The 19,339-nt window shown below is 37.5% G+C and overlaps 2 protein-coding genes across 2 annotated transcripts; both read left to right on the top strand.

Annotated features, from left to right (window-relative positions):
• Positions 1 to 3,373: 3,373 nt before the first annotated feature.
• LOC139354251 (uncharacterized) lies at positions 3,374 to 4,332 on the top strand. Its single transcript, XM_070998482.1, has 2 exons — positions 3,374 to 3,500; positions 3,588 to 4,332. The coding sequence occupies exons 1-2, from the start codon at positions 3,486 to 3,488 to the stop codon at positions 4,014 to 4,016; spliced, it is 444 nt and encodes a 147-aa protein (XP_070854583.1). The 5' UTR covers positions 3,374 to 3,485; the 3' UTR covers positions 4,017 to 4,332.
• Positions 4,333 to 5,750: 1,418 nt separating this feature from the next.
• On the top strand, positions 5,751 to 6,695 carry LOC139354256 (uncharacterized). Its single transcript, XM_070998487.1, has 2 exons — positions 5,751 to 5,877; positions 5,965 to 6,695. Exons 1-2 carry the CDS (start codon positions 5,863 to 5,865, stop codon positions 6,391 to 6,393), a joined length of 444 nt encoding a protein of 147 aa, XP_070854588.1. The 5' UTR covers positions 5,751 to 5,862; the 3' UTR covers positions 6,394 to 6,695.
• Positions 6,696 to 19,339: the final 12,644 nt, after the last annotated feature.

The following is a 19,339-nucleotide window of genomic DNA, read 5'->3' as shown; positions in this document are numbered from 1 at the left end:
GCAAAAAACACGGGGGTACTTTGGGGTTTTTACGCGACGTGCATATATGTTTATTTGAACACTTGGAAATAAGAACTGCTTAAGCCTAACTTAACTTAAGCGCTCCAGAGCAGAGCAGAGACTTAGGTGAGAGATGGAGAGGGAGAGCGGACGACAGTGCGAGCGCGCGAGATGTAGACATCTGGATAAAACTGCCGCTCCACACTGCCTCCTGAAATTAAACGCCCTTTTGACCTAAACATTCTCCCCCCCTTGCGAGGACACCCGTATCAAGAACTTCAGGATAGTAGGTTCAAGAATATGTTGGAAGTGTAGATCGGTCGTCCGTATGTAGGAGAGCGTGGTGGTCCTTTATACACTTGTGGCAGTGATGACCACTGCGGCAGGAGTCCTTGGTGTGATTGTGAGCCAAACAATTGCAGCAGTACTCCTGGATTTGTACTTCCTGGAGCCGATTCTGGGGGCTTAGCCGTAGAAAGTGGTGGCACTTCCGTAGAGGATGGATCTTTTGACAGACTCGGCATAAGTAGGATTTAATACATCGAGTACGTCTGCCATCCAAGGCGGGGTATGGCACCCAATATTCGGATGGAGTATTCTTAGGAGGGACTCTTTGTACGGAAACTTGCGCTGAATAGGACGAAATGATGTGTGGAACTGAGGCGGATACTGGCCTTGGAGGGTCGGATGGAATCGTCGAAGTAGTAGGGTCGCTGTTTCGATTCAGCAATGTGTGATGCCGATCTTGGCAAGTAAGACAGTTGTGAGCGCTTGTGCAATCACGGAACTGATGGCTGCTTGCAAAGCAATTGGAACACAACTGCTTCTTTTGAATATAGGCTAGGCGATCGTCTACCATCATTTGTAGGAAGCGTGGACATATACGCACGGGGTGGTTCTTCTTCGAACACAGATCGCAGCCTTTGGGTATCGGAACTAGCCTTGTGTTGAAGGAATTTATTTTTGGAAATTCTGCCACTCGATTTGTGTCTTTGGACTGGGCGTGGATGAGATTGGCAGATCGGAAGCTATCGACGGCCTCAAGAGCTCTATAGCGCTCCGTCAAATAGGAACCAAGCTCAAGCCACGTAGGAATTTCGGTTTTATTATGGATGGATTGCTCCCATAATGAGAGAGTGAGCTTTGGTAGTTTTGTCGAGCACATATAAACCAGGATAGGGTCCCAATTCTCAATATTAACACCGGAAAATTTTAAGAAAGTTAAGCAACCTTGAAAAGTGCGTTGAAGTTCTTTTAAGGCTGCTCCCGACTCCTGTGCTATGGATTGCACATTGAAAAGTGTTTTCAGGTGACTGTTCACCTGCAATCGCTTATTTTCGAAACGCTCAGTTAGGTTATTCCAGGCTGAGCGAAAGTCATCATTGGTGAGTGGGGATCTCGAAACTATGGAATGATCTTCGCCACTTGTTTTTGAGTTTAAATGGAATAATTTTTCAACGGGCGTTAGACTCGGATTGTCTATGTATATTGCCGTGAAAAGGTCCCGGAAAGTCGGCCAGCGAAGATAATCGCCAGAGAAAACCTCTGTGTCGATAGGAGGGAGCCGACAGCCATAAGACGTGGAATATTGGGACGGAGTTACTGGAGCTCGAGGTACTTGGGAGGAGCCCTTTTGGATTTGTTCCATCAGCTGCGCGGCAAATATTTCATAAGTGGAGTAATACTTGGACTTTAGTATGCATTTTGTGTCTGCGGCGCTCTTGCCTGCAGCTATAATGCAGTCGGAGCATACTTTGTATGTTGCCTTTACCGTTTGCCACAAGGAATTGAGGTGATCTCGTCGGATTTTACAGGCGGATAACGTTGGGGTAGGAGCACCTGGAGCGTTCACAGTGGCCTCAAAGTGGATCAGACAGTCAGCTGTGGCCATAAATCGGGTTAAAGCGGATTTTACTGATGTTGCCATGACGTTAAATAATTTAGAATTTTAATTCAGTAAGCAAACGGGCTTAAATCCAATTGGAATTTAGGAACCAATTAAGATTGTAAATATATACGGTCACACTTTCGGATAGGCAGAGTCAATAAATATTTATTATATCGGATGGTCGGACCTATGTAAAGAACTACGGACTTTAATATTGTATGTTTGGATGGCACATTTATTGTGAGCTCTTGACCCACTGTGCACTGGCGAAAGTATCGATATACGTATGTATTTACTACACTGTACATACGTACATATGTGGGGTGCGAATAGCGGAATAACGTTGCGGGAATCGGAAAGACTTCGCTTATGTTTGTATGTCGGTGCGTTTGTTTGTCACCTGCACAACTAAATTGCAAACGATTTGCTGGAATAAATTTGTGGAATTTGTAACGTTGTTTTTAATTTTAGAAATAGTTTAGCCGTATTTGTAGGTAGAGAAAAGTAGTTGGAGTGGACTGTATTAGAAAGAGTGTTAGAGTGGACTGTATTAGAATATTTATGTAAATATACACACGCAGCTGGAACACAGTAAATAATAAAGAGTCCCAATCTTAAGGACAATCTTTATGATCGGGAATTTCTTACTGTGGCTGAGTTATAATTTACACACGATTGGAATTGAAAATATATTTGGGAAATATTTTTGTTGAATAGTAGCATTGAAATATCTTCTGGAATTGTTTCAAGTGTACAATTGTCGGCAAAGGAAACTGGAATATTGTCGGGCACAAGTAACGAAATTGAAATACATATATTAAATGCCGTTGCGTCGCATTAATCACTTTTGGATTTAGACAATATATCATACAGAAAGTTAGTCGAAATAGGGTTCGAAAAACTGGCGTATGACCGGCAATTATAGTAAGTGGAACTTATCTGGAGCGGTTCAAGCCCGCTGGGACAAAATCAAAGAAAACTCCAGGAGAGGAAAATCCAAAGATTTTGAAATCCGGCTCGAAGGACCAAAATGTTGGGGCGGGGTGACTTGATCGATGAAATAGTTGAAGCCCCAAGATTGAGTGGTACACCCAAAAAAAAAACCGAAAGTATACACTTAATAAGCGTTGTGTTAAAAGTATACTAAAGTTAGTATAAAAATGTAAGTATTAACTCAACACTAATTAGTTTCAACTGTATACTTTGTAGTGTAAAAGCTCTACCAAAGAGTATAAAGCGTAAACCTGTAGTGTTATTTTTAAACTAGTCATATTCGACTTCTTAGTTTATTATTTATACTTGTGGTTTCAACAAAAACTTTATGTAGTATAAAGAAAATATAGTTTCAAATTATTACAAAATAGTTTCATGCCAACACTTTATAGTATTAAGCTTATACTAATTATTATATGAGTGAGGCTCAGTAGCATAAATAGTATACTGAACATTAAATAGTTTTTCATGGTGTGAAACTAGGACAATAGCGATTATTCGAACATATATTTTGGTGTGAAACCAGGACAATAGCGAGTATACGAACACAGAAAATGCTACCGGAGTAGGCGTTGTTTGACGCGTTAATGATGATTGTGATTTTATGACGAGTCAACATGTAAGTAAAATATTTGTTCTAAAATTAAAAAAAATCAATATTATATTGTCCCTGTTGGTAAATATTGTGTGTATTGTGTATTTTCAGATGCAAGTGCTTTGCGCACGCGTACAGATGAATACCGCGAAGGAGCTAACGAACTCGACGTACCGCCTTTGTGCTGTCAGAACAGCGAGTGCCTTCCGGACGATCTCGGACGACGCAGCGCTCGTCATTGCAGGCCAAGTTCCCCTATGTGAACTGGTGCGGGAGCCACAGAACCAAGACCGAGGTGAAGAGGAGTGCCAGGATGCAGAGCGTCGACAACTGGCAGGCAGCCTGGGACAACTCCAGCAAGGGACGCTGGACGCAAGGGTAAATAGGAAGCAAGGCCAGGTAGATTTCTACCGCACGCAGGCGCTGAGTGGACATGGTTGCTTCCGAAGCTTCCTTAAGCGCTTCGGACACGACACGGAGAACGGTTGTCCAGAGTGCGGCAGTGCGATTGTTGAGGACGATCAGCATGTCCTATTTTAATGTCGCCGCTTTGGGTCTGATCGCCAAATGCTGATGAAGACCACCGGGGCAAGAGTTCGGCTAGCGACGGCAGCCTACGCAGCGAGTGTACTGCGAACGCTGCGTCGCATCGAGAAGGAGAGGAGAGAAGCTACAGCCTAGGTGGCTACCATTGCGCTAAGCAATACCTTGCGGTGATACAGCGCAATCACGGCCCCTACTCTTGTTGCTTGTACTTATTTTAGTCTGCATATACGTGTTAGGTAAAGGAATATAAAAAAACACGAAGGAGCTAAAAACATGTGTTATGTGTGTTGCGCAAAATATGAATATTTATGAAATAATAACAAAATAATATGTGAAATAGTAATAAAAGAAAAACAACATACAACTTGATTTTATTGGGTTTGGGATACCACGAAAAACAAAATAGTATTAATTTTTTACTACAGGCAACGGGGAAATCGTATAAGTTTTATACGAAATAGTATAAAATGTATACTAACGATTTCGATAAATATCTTAAAAAGTATACTACGGCCCTTTAGATTAGTATAATATGTATACGAAATAGTATAAAATGGAGACTACATAGCATAGCTTTTATACTAAATAGTATAAAAAGTAAACTATCAGCAAAAATTTGAGTACACTGATTGAGTATAAAATGTATACTCGTTAGTTTAACTTTGATAACTTCGAAAGTTTCAGTTTAATACTTTCGGTGTCATAAGGTTAATACGCATCTTATCAAGATATTTTTGACACTCAATAGTTTAGTTTTAATGTACGAATAGTTTAGTTTCTATGATCATTTTTTTTTGGGTGTACCCAAAAAACACGGGAGTACTTTTGGGGTTTTTACGCGACGTGCGTAGGTGTTTATTAGTACACTTTGAAACAAGAACTGCCTAAGCCGAACTTAACTTAAGCGCTCCAGAGCAGAGCGGAGACTTAAGGGAGAGATGGAGAGGGAGAGCGGACGGCAGTGCGAGCCCGCGAGATGTAGACATCTGGATAAAACTGCCGCTCGACACTGCCTCCTGAAATTAAACGCCCTTCTGACGTAAGCATTCCCATATGTATATGTGGAGCACATATAAACCAGGATAGGGTCCCAATTCTCAATATTAACACCGGAAAATTTTAAGAAAGTTAAGCAACCTTGAAAAGTGCGTTGAAGTTCTTTTAAGGCTGCTCCCGACTCCTGTGCTATGGATTGCACATTGAAAAGTGTTTTCAGGTGACTGTTCACCTGCAATCGCTTATTTTCGAAACGCTCAGTTAGGTTATTCCAGGCTGAGCGAAAGTCATCATTGGTGAGTGGGGATCTCGAAACTATGGAATGATCTTCGCCACACCCAAAAAAAAAACCGAAAGTATACACTTAATAAGCGTTGTGTTAAAAGTATACTAAAGTTAGTATAAAAATGTAAGTATTAACTCAACACTAATTAGTTTCAACTGTATACTTTGTAGTGTAAAAGCTCTACCAAAGAGTATAAAGCGTAAACCTGTAGTGTTATTTTTAAACTAGTCATATTCGACTTCTTAGTTTATTATTTATACTTGTGGTTTCAACAAAAACTTTATGTAGTATAAAGAAAATATAGTTTCAAATTATTACAAAATAGTTTCATGCCAACACTTTATAGTATTAAGCTTATACTAATTATTATATGAGTGAGGCTCAGTAGCATAAATAGTATACTGAACATTAAATAGTTTTTCATGGTGTGAAACTAGGACTATAGCGATTATTCGAACATATATTTTGGTGTGAAACCAGGACAATAGCGAGTATACGAACACAGAAAATGCTACCGGAGTAGGCGTTGTTTGACGCGTTAATGATGATTGTGATTTTATGACGAGTCAACATGTAAGTAAAATATTTGTTCTAAAATTAAAAAAAATCAATATTATATTGTCCCTGTTGGTAAATATTGTGTGTATTGTGTATTTTCAGATGCAAGTGCTTTGCGCACGCGTACAGATGAATACCGCGAAGGAGCTAACGAACTCGACGTACCGCCTTTGTGCTGTCAGAACAGCGAGTGCCTTCCGGACGATCTCGGACGACGCAGCGCTCGTCATTGCAGGCCAAGTTCCCCTATGTGAACTGGTGCGGGAGCCACAGAACCAAGACCGAGGTGAAGAGGAGTGCCAGGATGCAGAGCGTCGACAACTGGCAGGCAGCCTGGGACAACTCCAGCAAGGGACGCTGGACGCAAGGGTAAATAGGAAGCAAGGCCAGGTAGATTTCTACCGCACGCAGGCGCTGAGTGGACATGGTTGCTTCCGAAGCTTCCTTAAGCGCTTCGGACACGACACGGAGAACGGTTGTCCAGAGTGCGGCAGTGCGATTGTTGAGGACGATCAGCATGTCCTATTTTAATGTCGCCGCTTTGGGTCTGATCGCCAAATGCTGATGAAGACCACCGGGGCAAGAGTTCGGCTAGCGACGGCAGCCTACGCAGCGAGTGTACTGCGAACGCTGCGTCGCATCGAGAAGGAGAGGAGAGAAGCTACAGCCTAGGTGGCTACCATTGCGCTAAGCAATACCTTGCGGTGATACAGCGCAATCACGGCCCCTACTCTTGTTGCTTGTACTTATTTTAGTCTGCATATACGTGTTAGGTAAAGGAATATAAAAAACACGAAGGAGCTAAAAACATGTGTTATGTGTGTTGCGCAAAATATGAATATTTATGAAATAATAACAAAATAATATGTGAAATAGTAATAAAAGAAAAACAACATACAACTTGATTTTATTGGGTTTGGGATACCACGAAAAACAAAATAGTATTAATTTTTTACTACAGGCAACGGGGAAATCGTATAAGTTTTATACGAAATAGTATAAAATGTATACTAACGATTTCGATAAATATCTTAAAAAGTATACTACGGCCCTTTAGATTAGTATAATATGTATACGAAATAGTATAAAATGGAGACTACATAGCATAGCTTTTATACTAAATAGTATAAAAAGTAAACTATCAGCAAAAATTTGAGTACACTGAGTGAGTATAAAATGTATACTCGTTAGTTTAACTTTGATAACTTCGAAAGTTTCAGTTTAATACTTTCGGTGTCATAAGGTTAATACGCATCTTATCAAGATATTTTTGACACTCAATAGTTTAGTTTTAATGTACGAATAGTTTAGTTTCTATGATCATTTTTTTTTGGGTGCACTTGTTTTTGAGTTTAAATGGAATAATTTTTCAACGGGCGTTAGACTCGGATTGTCTATGTATATTGCCGTGAAAAGCGAAGTTAAGATAATCGCCAGAGAAAACCTCTGTGTCGATAGGAGGGAGCCGACAGCCGTAATACGTGGAATTTTGGGACGGAGTTACTAGAGCTTGAGGTATTTGGGAGGAGCCCTTTTGGATTTGTTCCATCAGCTGCGCGGCAAATATTTCATAAGTGGAGTACGTTTGGTAATACTTGGACTTTAGTATGGATTTTGTGTCTGCGGCGCTCTTGCCTGCAGCTATAATGCAGTCGGAGCATACTTTGTATGCTGCCTTTACCGTTTGCCACAAGGAATTGAGGTGATCTCGTCGGATTTTACAGGCGGATAACGTTGGGGTAGGAGCACCTGGAGCGTTCACAGTGGCCTCAAAGTGGATCAGACAGTCAGCTGTGGCCATAAATCGGGTTAAAGCGGATTTTACTGATGTTGCCATGACGTTAAATAATTTAGAATTTTAATTCAGAAGTAGGGAAACGGATTGGGATCAAATTGGCATTTAGGAACCAATTGAGATTGTAAATATATACGGTCACACTGTCGGATAGGCAGAGTCAATAAATATTTATTATATCGGATGGTCGGACTTATGTTAAGATTTATGGACTTTACTATTGTATGTTTGGAAGGAACATTTATTGTGAGCTCTTGACCCACTGTGCACTGGCGAAAATATCGATATACGTATGTATGTACACTGTACATATGTGGGGTGCGAATAGAGGAATAACGTTGCGGGAATTGGAAAGACTTCGCTTATGTTTGTATGTCGGTGCGTTTGTTTGTCACCTGCACAACTAAATTGCAAACGATTTGCTGGAGTAAATTTGAGGATATTTTAACTTTGTTTTTAATTTTAGAAATAGTTTAGACGTATTCGTAGGTCAAGAAAAGTAGTTGGAGTGGACTGTGTTAGAAAAAAGTAGTTCGAGTGGACTGTTTTAGATTGTTTTTGTAAATATACACACGCAGCTGGAACACAGTAAAAAATAAAGAGTGCAAATCTTAAGGAAAATTTTTTTGATCGGAAATTTTTTACTGTGGCTGAGTTATATTTTACACATAATTGGAATTAAAAATATACTTGAGAAATATTTTAGTTGAATAGTAGCACTGAAATATCTACTGGAATTGTTTCAAATGTACAATTGTGAGCAAAAGAAACTGGAATATTGTCGGGCACAAATAACGGAATGGTAATACATATATTCAATGCCGTTGCGTCGGATTAATCACTTTTGGATTTAGACAATATATCATACAGAAAGTTAGTCGAAATAGGGTTCGGAAAACTGGCTGTATGACCGGCAATTATAGTAAGTGGAACTTATCTGGAGCGTTTCAAGCCTGCTGGGACAAAATTAAAGGAAACTCCAGGAGAGGAAAATCCAAAGATTTTGAAATTCGGCTTCGACTGGACCAAAATGTTTGGGCGGGGTGGCTTGATCGTTGAAAATAGTTGAAGCCCCAAGATCGAAAGGTACGCAAAAAACACAGGGGTACTTTTGGGGATTTTACGCGACGTGCATATATGTTTATTTGAACACTTGGAAATAAGAACTGCTTAAGCCTAACTTAACTTAAGCGCTAAAGAGCAGAGCGGAGACTTAGGGGAGAGATGGAGAGGGAGAGCGGACGGCAGTGCGAGCGCGCGAGATGTAGACATCTGGATAAAACTGCCGCTCGACACTGCCTCCTAAAACTAAACGCCCTTTTGACGTAAACACAGTTAAAATTTTTATTCTAGCATCAAAACTGTAGGAGCCTCAGTTTTGGGCATTTTGTGGTAGTTAGAGTGGGCGTGGTACATACATTGCTGAAACAAACTTGCGCTGCGTAAGAAGCTCAGGAATCTACACGCAAAATCTCAATAGCCTAGCTTTTATAGTTTCCGAGATCTCGGCGTTCATCCGGACAGACAGTCAGACGGACAGACGGACAGACGGACATGGCTAGATCGACTCGGCTAGTGATCCTGATCAAGAATATATACTTTATGGGGTCGGAAACGCTTCCTTCTGCCTGTAACATACTTTCCGACGAATCTAGTATACCCTTTTACTCTACGAGTAACGGGTATAATAACTCAAAAAATTATTTAAAAACAGGAACGCATTAAACTAAAACATTTAAACAAACAAGAACTAACAACAACAACAAAGAAAAACAACACGCTGAAACAAGAAAAACTGAAGAAGGAAGGAAGGGCATTCTATCGCCATTAATTTTCACTGAATCCAGGAAGGAAGATCAAAAATTCACCGGGGAACCAACACAATATGTAGGTTTGGAGGGAAGCCGCAGAAGCTGCAATCAGTCTTTATAAAATTCAAAGTGAACAACAATTTTTCGAAGTACAATTATGGGATCTGCCCATGATGCTCTTACCAATCATGGCACCGTTTTAAACTTTCGAGCAATCTTATATAGATTGGACTTTATATATAGCGATAAACGACCAATAAATATTCTCGAGGCAGAACTAAATATCCTCAGGCAGGGACGAATGACAGTTACTGAATACTATAATGAAGTCAATAAAAAAATGACTTCACTAATAAACAAAACCACAATGACATACGGAAAGGACAGCGTAATTACGAAGGAAACAAAGAAAACAACAAGGAGCAATGCTCTACGAATATGTATATCCGGGCTAAACGGATCTATCTCAGAAACTATTTTCTCATTAAGTACACCAGATTTACCCAATGCTTTGGCAAAGGTCCAAGAATTAGAATCATACATTTTCCGTGCTCAATTTGCAACAGGGTTAATGGATTTAAAAATGAAAATAAATATCAGGGAAACCACCTACGATTTGATTAAATACGACAGAATAATAATACTAATAAAATGGGAAATAATTGGAGTAATAACCAGAATTATAATTGGCCACAAAAGGGACATTTTTTGCAAAAAAATAATCAAAATAACAATCAAAAGCAACAAGGCGTCGAGCCAATGGATGTTGATCCATTGATTCAACTCCAGAATAAACCTAATAAAAATCGGCAGCCGAATATTAAATTGGCACGCAAATAAAAATTAAGTAAGATATAATAATAATTATTATCAAAAGAATAATCATTCAAATTACTATCGCACAAATCAAAATAGATAGCAGAGGTAATAGTAAATCAGCCAGCTAATAAAGTAACCAGATAAAATAATATCAATGAAGATAATTTTTTTAGACCAGACCCCTACAGGAGAATGCCTTATTTAAATAGGATAGACAGAAAAACAAAGAAGCAGTTAAAGATTTTAATAGATACAGGAGCCACTGCTTGTTATATAAAAAAGGGAATTTTCGAAAATATAAATGAGTTATCAATATACAAAAAGGGAACTATAGTTCATATTATGAATATATTTGAAACAAGACAATTATTCTGTAAAATGAATGGATTAGAATCTGATCTTCTAATTGGATTCAATTTTTTAAGAAAAACTGGAGCTATTATAAATATAGAAGGGGGAGTCTTGGAACATAAAGGGAAAACAGAAAAGTTAAAATATTATGAAAATGAGGAAAAAATTAAATAAGTTTAATTAAAGAGAATAATATTCTTCCGTTAAAAGAATTTATTTTTAAAAACAAAATTTGGATTCATTAATTGTGGAAAATAGTTAGAAAAGCTTGGTTATTAAAAATACTGAGAGTGCGAAGTAGAAATGTTCGTCAATAAAAAAAAATATCTTGGGAACTAAAAATCCTGAGAGTGCCAACCTAGAAATATCCGTCAATAAAAATACAAATATCTTGGGAATTAAATATCGTGAGAGTGCCGACGAAGCAAGTACCGTCAAAAATCGAAAAAATAAAAATCGCTTGAAATGTAAAAATTTCAAGGCCACCGTCGTTGAGTTATCCGACAAACAACAGATAAACAATATAGGTACTGATCAATTAGACGGACTAAAGGAAAAAATAGTTCTCTATATTGAAAAAGAGCATTCAAAGATAAATCTGCAAATTCCTTTTAGAACAGACATAAAGGGGGAAATAAATCTTATTCACGACAGGCCAATATACGGGAAACAATATCCGTACGCTTTTTCTGTCACCGACTTCGTGAACAGCGAAATCAGTAGAATGTTAGCAGAGGAAATTATAAGGCCTAGTCGAAGCCCTTATAATTCACCAGTTCTGGTAGTACCAAAGAAAGGAGAAAATCAAGACGGAAGCCGTAAATTAAGACTCGTCATTGACTATAAAAAATTAAATGAAAATACCATACCTGACAGGTACCCAATGCAAGACCCATCAGTAATTCTATCTAATTTGGGAAAAGCAAGATATTTTTCAACAATAGATTTAGAATCAGGTTTTCATCAGATATTAATGAAAGAATCTGATGTAGAAAAAACATCCTTTTCAATAAATAATGGAAAATACGAATTTTTAAGAATGCCATTCGGACTAACAAATGCACCAAGAATTTTTCAGAGAGCAATGGACGACATCCTAAGAGAACAAATAGAGAAAACATGTCATGTCTACATGGACGACATTATAATATTCTCAAACTCTATTGAACAACATTATAAAGACTTAAACAAAATTATAAATATATTATTAAAGGCAAACATGAAAATCTCTTTAGAAAAATCAAAGTTTTTAAACGCGAAACCAGTTTTCTAGGATACATCGTATCTTATAACGTCATCAAGACAGACCCAGAAAAAATTGACACCATAATTAAATATCCGCTTCCAAAAAATATTCGGGAACTAAGAAGTTTCTTAGGCCTTACGGGCTATTATAGAAAATTTGTTTTAAATTACGCCTCTATAGCCAAACCTCTAACAAAATATCTTGGAGGTCATAATGGCAAAATTTCAAAAAGAATGTCAACAAAAATGTTAATTCAGCTGGATGACCAGGCTATTAAAGCTTTTAACGAGCTGAAAGAAAATCTCATTGCTCAAGTAGAATTAGTTCAACCGGATTATAATAAAAAATTTACCCTGACCACCGACGCTTCGGACGTCGCAATTGGTGCAGTATTATCTCAAGAAGGTAAACCAATTACTTTTATTTCAAAAACCTTGACTAAAACGGAACAAGTTTATGCAACTAATAAGAAGGAACTTTTAGCCATAGTATGGGCTCTTAAAAATCTAAGAAATTACTTATACGGAGTGATCGGAATCGAAATCCAAACCGATCATCAACCATTATCTTTCGCAATCTCTGATAAAAATCCTAATATTGAAATGAAACGCTGGTACTCCTTCATAGAAAGTTTCACTCCTAAAGTCATTTATAAGCCAGGTACAACTAATGTAGTTGCAGACGCCTTATCAAGAATTCAGATCAACAACTTAACTGACAGTAACGAATCGGTCTCAGATCAAAACACTCAGCATTCAGCAGAGAGTAGTTTTGAGAATGTTATACAAGAAACCCGTAAACCCTTAAACCAGTTTAAGCAACAATTGCTATTAGCAACGGGGAGGTATACAATACATGAGTCGATTAATATATTCGAAAATACCAGACATATAATAGAATTTGACACTCCCGAAAATCTGATATCAATCTTAAGAGAATATATTCCTCCTAATTTAACGGTAGGTATTCATTGTACTTTAGAGGACTTTTATAGAATTCAAAAACCACTTAAAGATAATTTTGTGAATAAATTTTTGTATACAAAAATATTTATCCAAGATGTAGAAACTCCTGAGGACAGAGCACTTATAATCGAAGAAACACATTGCAGAGCACACAGGGGACTTGACGAAAATTATAAACAAATCAGTAGATTGTATTATTGGCCAAACTTACTTACAAAATTAAAAGAATATATAAAAAATTGTAAAATTTGCAATGAAAACAAATATAACAGACACCCAACTAAAATTCCAATTGGAGAAGCCCCAATCCCGACTAAAGAAGGCGAAAATTTACATATCGACATTTATTACGCGCAAAGTCTTACTTTCATAACTTGTATTGACGCTTACTCAAAATTTTTAGTAGTAAAAGAAATCCAAAATAAATTAAATATCGAAAACAAAGTAATGGAACTTCTTCAACAATTTCCACAAGCCAAAGTGATAATGACCGATAATGAACCAAGCTTTACCTCGGCCCAATTTAAATCTTTTGCACAAAGGTGCGGTTTAACTTGACATTACGCAGACCCGAGGCACAGTACCTCAAACGGACAAGTTGAAAGGGCACATTCTACACTAACAGAATTAGCTCGATGCATTAAAGAAGAATTTAATCTAACCGACTATTCCGAAATAGAAATAAGAGCCGCTCAAGAATATAATCAGAGCATTCACTCTACAACGAACCAAAAACCTTTTGACGTACTATATAATAAAATAGAGCACGATAACATTCCTCAAATTTTAAAAAATACACAAGAGAAAATGTTAGAAACACATAATGAAAACAGAAAAGAAAAAGTATATCATGTAGGACAGGTAATTTATGAAAAGAAACACGGGGAAAGAAATAAACTTAAAACTAGATATAAAAAACAAGTAGTTAAAGAAAATTTACCTAACAAAATAATAATCAACAATAGAAATAGAATTATTCACAAAGATAATATAAAATTCTAAAAATTTATATGTTACATTTTTTTTCTTTTCCAGAAAATGTTTTATCAGGTGCTCATACTACACCTTATTTTATTAACAAAATCAGAAATAATAGACTATACAAGTCACGAGTATCTTTTATTCAAGGACAATAAAGACGTATTGACGTACGATTCATACGCAGAATTATTCCACGTAACTAACTTAAGTTTTTATAAAGAAATAATAAAATTGGAATCAGATAATATAAAAAGGGATACTAATAAAAGGTCACAATGGGAAATTAAATATGACATAGAAGTAATCGAATTAATTTTATCCCAATTAATATCAACTAGGTCAAAAAGGGGGATAAATGAGATAGGCACTGTGTGGAAATGGTTAGCTGGAACTCCGGATCATGATAATTTTATTAAAATACAGAATAAAATCGATGAATTAATTGAAAATAATAATAAGCAATTTATTATCAATTCCAAACTGTTTAAAGAAATAGGATCTCTTCAGATGATTTTAAAAATGTTTTTATTGATCAAGATTTACAACTGCGAAAACATCGCTTACGATTATTAACATTTGATCTGCAAAATTTAATTGACACAATCACACTAGCAAAAATTGACGTTTTTAATACCAAAATATTAAACAATAATGACATCGTGGAAATATTAAAACATAAACAAAAACCAGTAATTATCGCTGACTTAATGGACATCTCTGTTTTTAAAATCGCACTGCATAAAGAACTAGTAATAATTTATATAAAGTACCCAATATTAAAAAACAGATGCGAAATATATTACGCTAGAGCGATTTCCCAAATCGATGGGAAACTAGTATTAAGCAATCAAGTCGCAAAATGCGTAAATATGTTTTATGAAATGTCTAACTTTAAGAACGAACTTTTTAATAACTTTTTAACTTGTTTTACCCGCTTATTAAATGGCGAGAAATCCACTTGTAAAAAAATAAGAGAGAAAAATAAAAAAATAGACATCATACAAGATGGTGCCATTCTTATAAATGGTAACAATATTGTGAACAAGTGCCATTTAAACGGTTCATTTTTGATAACATTTAATGGTACAACCGAAATTAATAATATTTCATATACCAATTTGGTCAAGCGGGAGGGTGAGTTGGAGGGGGAGTGAGCGCGGCCCGCAGAGTGTTCCACAACATTCCAGAACACTCCAGCACACTCCAGAACCCCCCCGCCCAGCAGCAACAACAACAACTTCCGCTCGCGATAGGCGCCCACACCAGCGATAACAATTCTGCTCCAGAACATACAACGCAAAATTGGTCCAGAACATACAATCCAAAATTGGTCCAGAACATACATATTAATCCTACTGACTTATATACTACCTGCAAAAGATATAAGTTTTTTGGGAAAGTTTCAGCCCGTTATTTTTAAAACTGAGAGACTAGTTTGCGTAGAAACGGACGGACAGACGGACATGGCTAGATCGACTCGTCTAGTGATGCTGATCAAGAATTCTCCGTCTCCTTCACTGCGTTGCACACTTCATTATACCCTCTGCAAGGGTATAAAAATGTTATTTCCAAGGAAAGGAGGTAATATGTCAAAAAACACCAAAGATATAATATTTTTACATTTTTTTTTCGATTATTGCTATAAGATATAGTTGTCCGATCCGGCTGGTTCCGACTTATATACTACCTGCAAAAGATATAAGACTTTTGGGAAAGTTTCAGCCCGATAGCTTTAAAACTGAGAGACTAGTTTGCGTAGAAAAGGACGGACAGACGGACATGGCTAGATCCACTCGTCTAGTGATGCTGATCAAGAATATATACACTCTTTGGGGTCGGAAACGTCTCCTTAACTGCGTTGCAAACTTCTGACTGAAATCATTATACCCTCTGCAAGGGCATAAAAACACCGAAGCTATAATTTCTTTCATATTATTTTCCCACCAATTTTGCGATCGTTCCTATGGCAGCTATATGATATAGTCGTCCGATTTTGATAAAATTAAATTCGAAATTCAGAATGAATTAATGTTATTTCCAAGCGTAGAAGGTTATATTTTAAGGAACACCGAAGCTATAATTTGTTTCATATTATTTTCTCACCAATTTTACGATCGTTCCTATGGCAGCTATATGATATAGTCGTCCGATTTTGATAAAATTAAATTCGAAATTCAGAACTAATTAAAAAATGTTATTTCCAAGAGTAGGAGGTTATATGTTAAGGAACACCGAAGCTATAATTTGTTTCATATTATTTTCCCACCAATTTTACGATCGTTCCTATGGCAGCTATATGATATAGTCGTCCGATTTTGATAAAATTAAATTCGAAATTCAGAACTAATTAAAAAATGTTATTTCCAAGCGTAGGAGGTTATATGTTAAGGAACACCGAAGCTATAATTTGTTTCATATTATTTTCCCACCAATTCTACGATCGTTTTTATGGCAGCTATATGATATAGTCTTCCGGTTTTGATAAAATTTAATTCGAAATTCAAAATTAATTAAAAAATGTTATTTCCAAGGAAAGGAGGTAATATGATAAAAAACACCAAAGATATAATTTTTTTACATTTTTTTTCCGATTTTTCCTATGGGAGGTATAAGGTATAGTTGTCCGATCCGGCTGGTTCCGACTTATATACAACCTGCAAAAGATATAAAACTTTTGGCAGTACCAATCTAGACTCCGAAGAGTAAAGACGTGCTATAGGCAAATCCACGCAAGTGTAATCTGCAACTATTACCTACCAATTTTGTCAAAACAAATAAGACCTCAAAGCAAACTCGCCAACTAAAGCAAAAACAATTAGTGCATCTGAACAGTTACAAAAGTGCAAGTGCATCGGGCAGCAGCCCAACAACAACAACCATGACACGACCACCAGACATAAACCAAACCACACCGCGAGAAAAAGCACCTTTCCAAACACCCAAATTCATCGTCATTAAAAGAAAAGACAACATCGCATCCTTTGAAAAAGTTAGTCCATTCATTATCAAAAAAGTTATTGACTATACATGCTGCGGGGAAGTAACGTCAGTTTCAAAAACCAAAGCAGGTACTCTTCTTGTCAAAACCAAAGACCTACTCCAAGCTCAATGGCTAATGAAACTCACCAAATTCCACGACTTTGAAGTTGAAGCATCTGAACACAAAACACTTAACTTTTCAAAAGGAGTCATCTATTCCAATGACCTCCGATACATAAACAATGAAGATATTCTCAATGAACTCAAGACGCAAAACGTCACTGAAGTAAATAAAATACTCCGAAAGAAAGACAACAATCTTGAAGAAACCGGACTCATCATTCTCACCTTCGCCACCACCACCTTACCTGAAACCATAAATATTGGATATGAACGTGTCAAAATTCGACCACACATTCCTCGACCTCTTAAATGCCGAAACTGCCAAAAATTTAATCACCCCACCAAAGCCTGCAATAACGAGAAAACTTGCTCAAACTGCTCTGAAGTTCACTCCCCCGACGACGAAGACTGCACCAAGCCTAAGTTCTGCATCAACTGCAAACACCTCGACAACCCTCATCATAGCCCATTGGACAATAAGTGCCCAACATGTATTAAACAAAAAGAAATAATGGCTATAAAAACAATAGAAAATGTTGACTTCAAAAGCGCATCAAAAATCTACTTCCAACTTCACTTCCACAAGATCACTCCTTACTCCCAAGTTGCAGCACAAGCCCCATCAAATTCTATCGCCCCAGTCCTGGATAAATCGGATACTCGTGAGATCACGACCTACGACGACATCATGGAACCTACCCCACAAACTCCAAGCGAGGACGTCATCGAAATGGATACAACAGAATCTATCAGAACCAGTAAAAACACTAAAACCTCAGACCGCACTCTCAGAAGCTACAACAAAGAAAAAACTAACCCTCTGGCTATACCCCTAAAGGCTAAAAGCAAAGCAGACAAATCGAAAACAGTAAATACAAACCAACTAAAACACTCGAAGTAACCCAAACAACACTGCCAAGGAACTTTATTAATTAATCACTCAAATTAGTACTAAGTAATACACTTTCTCTTTACATTTAATGCTTAAAATTATTCAATGGAACATCCATGGATATAGAAATAACTACATTGAACGGCAAACCCTGATCAAGACCTTTAACCCCCTAATTCTTGCCCTACAAGAAACACACATAACCAACTTTAACTCTCTACCCGTTCCCATTAACTACACACTCTACCAACAATGTTGCACCAACTCTTACGGGGGCGCAGCTCTACTGATACATAACTCAATATCGCAAAGACAAATCTCAATCACCCAAGACTTCGAAGCAACTGGAGTCTCAATATATACAAAACTTAAACTAAACATAATAGCAGTCTACATTTCACCAACTAAGTCCTTTAACAGAAGTAACCTAGAAAACGTCCTCTGCTTCGACAACACACCAACTTTAGTCCTCGGAGACTTTAATAGTTGGCACCCCTACTGGGGATCTCCTAGCCCTAATACCAGAGGCAATATTATTGCCAAATTCCTAGACCGTTCAGATTACATCTTATTAAACGACAAAAGCCCCACCCACTTATCCACTCACAACTCTTTCACACATATAGACTTATCCTTTTCTTCATCCACTATAGCCCCAGAATCTCTCTGGGAAACAATAGACGACCTCTACGGAAGTGATCACCTCCCTTTCTTAACCTCAATGAACCTTAATGCCTCCCACTCATCCTACACCTCCAAACCCTCCTTTAACTTAAAGAAAGCAAACTGGAAAGCATACAAAAAATCTTTTCGTAACAATTCTACTGACAAGCCACCGAGCGAAAATGTCAATAAAGAAGCAGCTTTGTTAAGAAAAATTATTATCCACAGCGCGCACCAATCAATCCCCCAGAACTCTACTTTTCAATTCCCTAGAACAGTCCCGTGGTGGAATCAAAACTTATCAGTTTTGAAGAATGCCAAATCGTCTAAATGGTCAATACTAAAACGTAACATTACTACGTATAATATAATAGAATACAAAAGGGCCAACGCTAAACTAAAGAAAGCCATTAGAGAAGCCAAACGAATCTCTATTTTTAATTTCACATCCGATATTAGTCCCTTCTCATCTCCAGCAAGAACATGGTCCAACATCAGACGCCTTTGCGGCCTTTACCCCACAAAGCACATACACTGCATTAACGACCCTTCTTTCCCCACCCCCAGAACATCCCAAAGTGAAATCGCTAACTCTTTTGGACTTGCCTGGTCCAAAGAAGCCGACGACGGTAACTTTTCTCCAACTTTTCGCACTAATAAATTCCTCTTGAACCACACATTAAACTACCAACCCTCCAAAAGGACATTTCGTTCATTGAATTTAGCAGCGCACTCAACTCCTTGAAAGGCAAAACTCCAGGCTTAGATCGCATCTCATACATTATGATCAATAACTCCCCCATATCATTCAAACACAGAGTCCTTAACCATTTCAACTCAATCCTAGATTCC

Source organism: Drosophila suzukii, assembly GCF_043229965.1.
Source record: "Drosophila suzukii chromosome 2 unlocalized genomic scaffold, CBGP_Dsuzu_IsoJpt1.0 scf_2c, whole genome shotgun sequence".
Lineage (NCBI taxonomy): Eukaryota > Metazoa > Arthropoda > Insecta > Diptera > Drosophilidae > Drosophila > Drosophila suzukii.
Note: the sequence above shows the minus strand (reverse complement) of the source record. Positions and strands in the feature narration are given on the sequence as shown.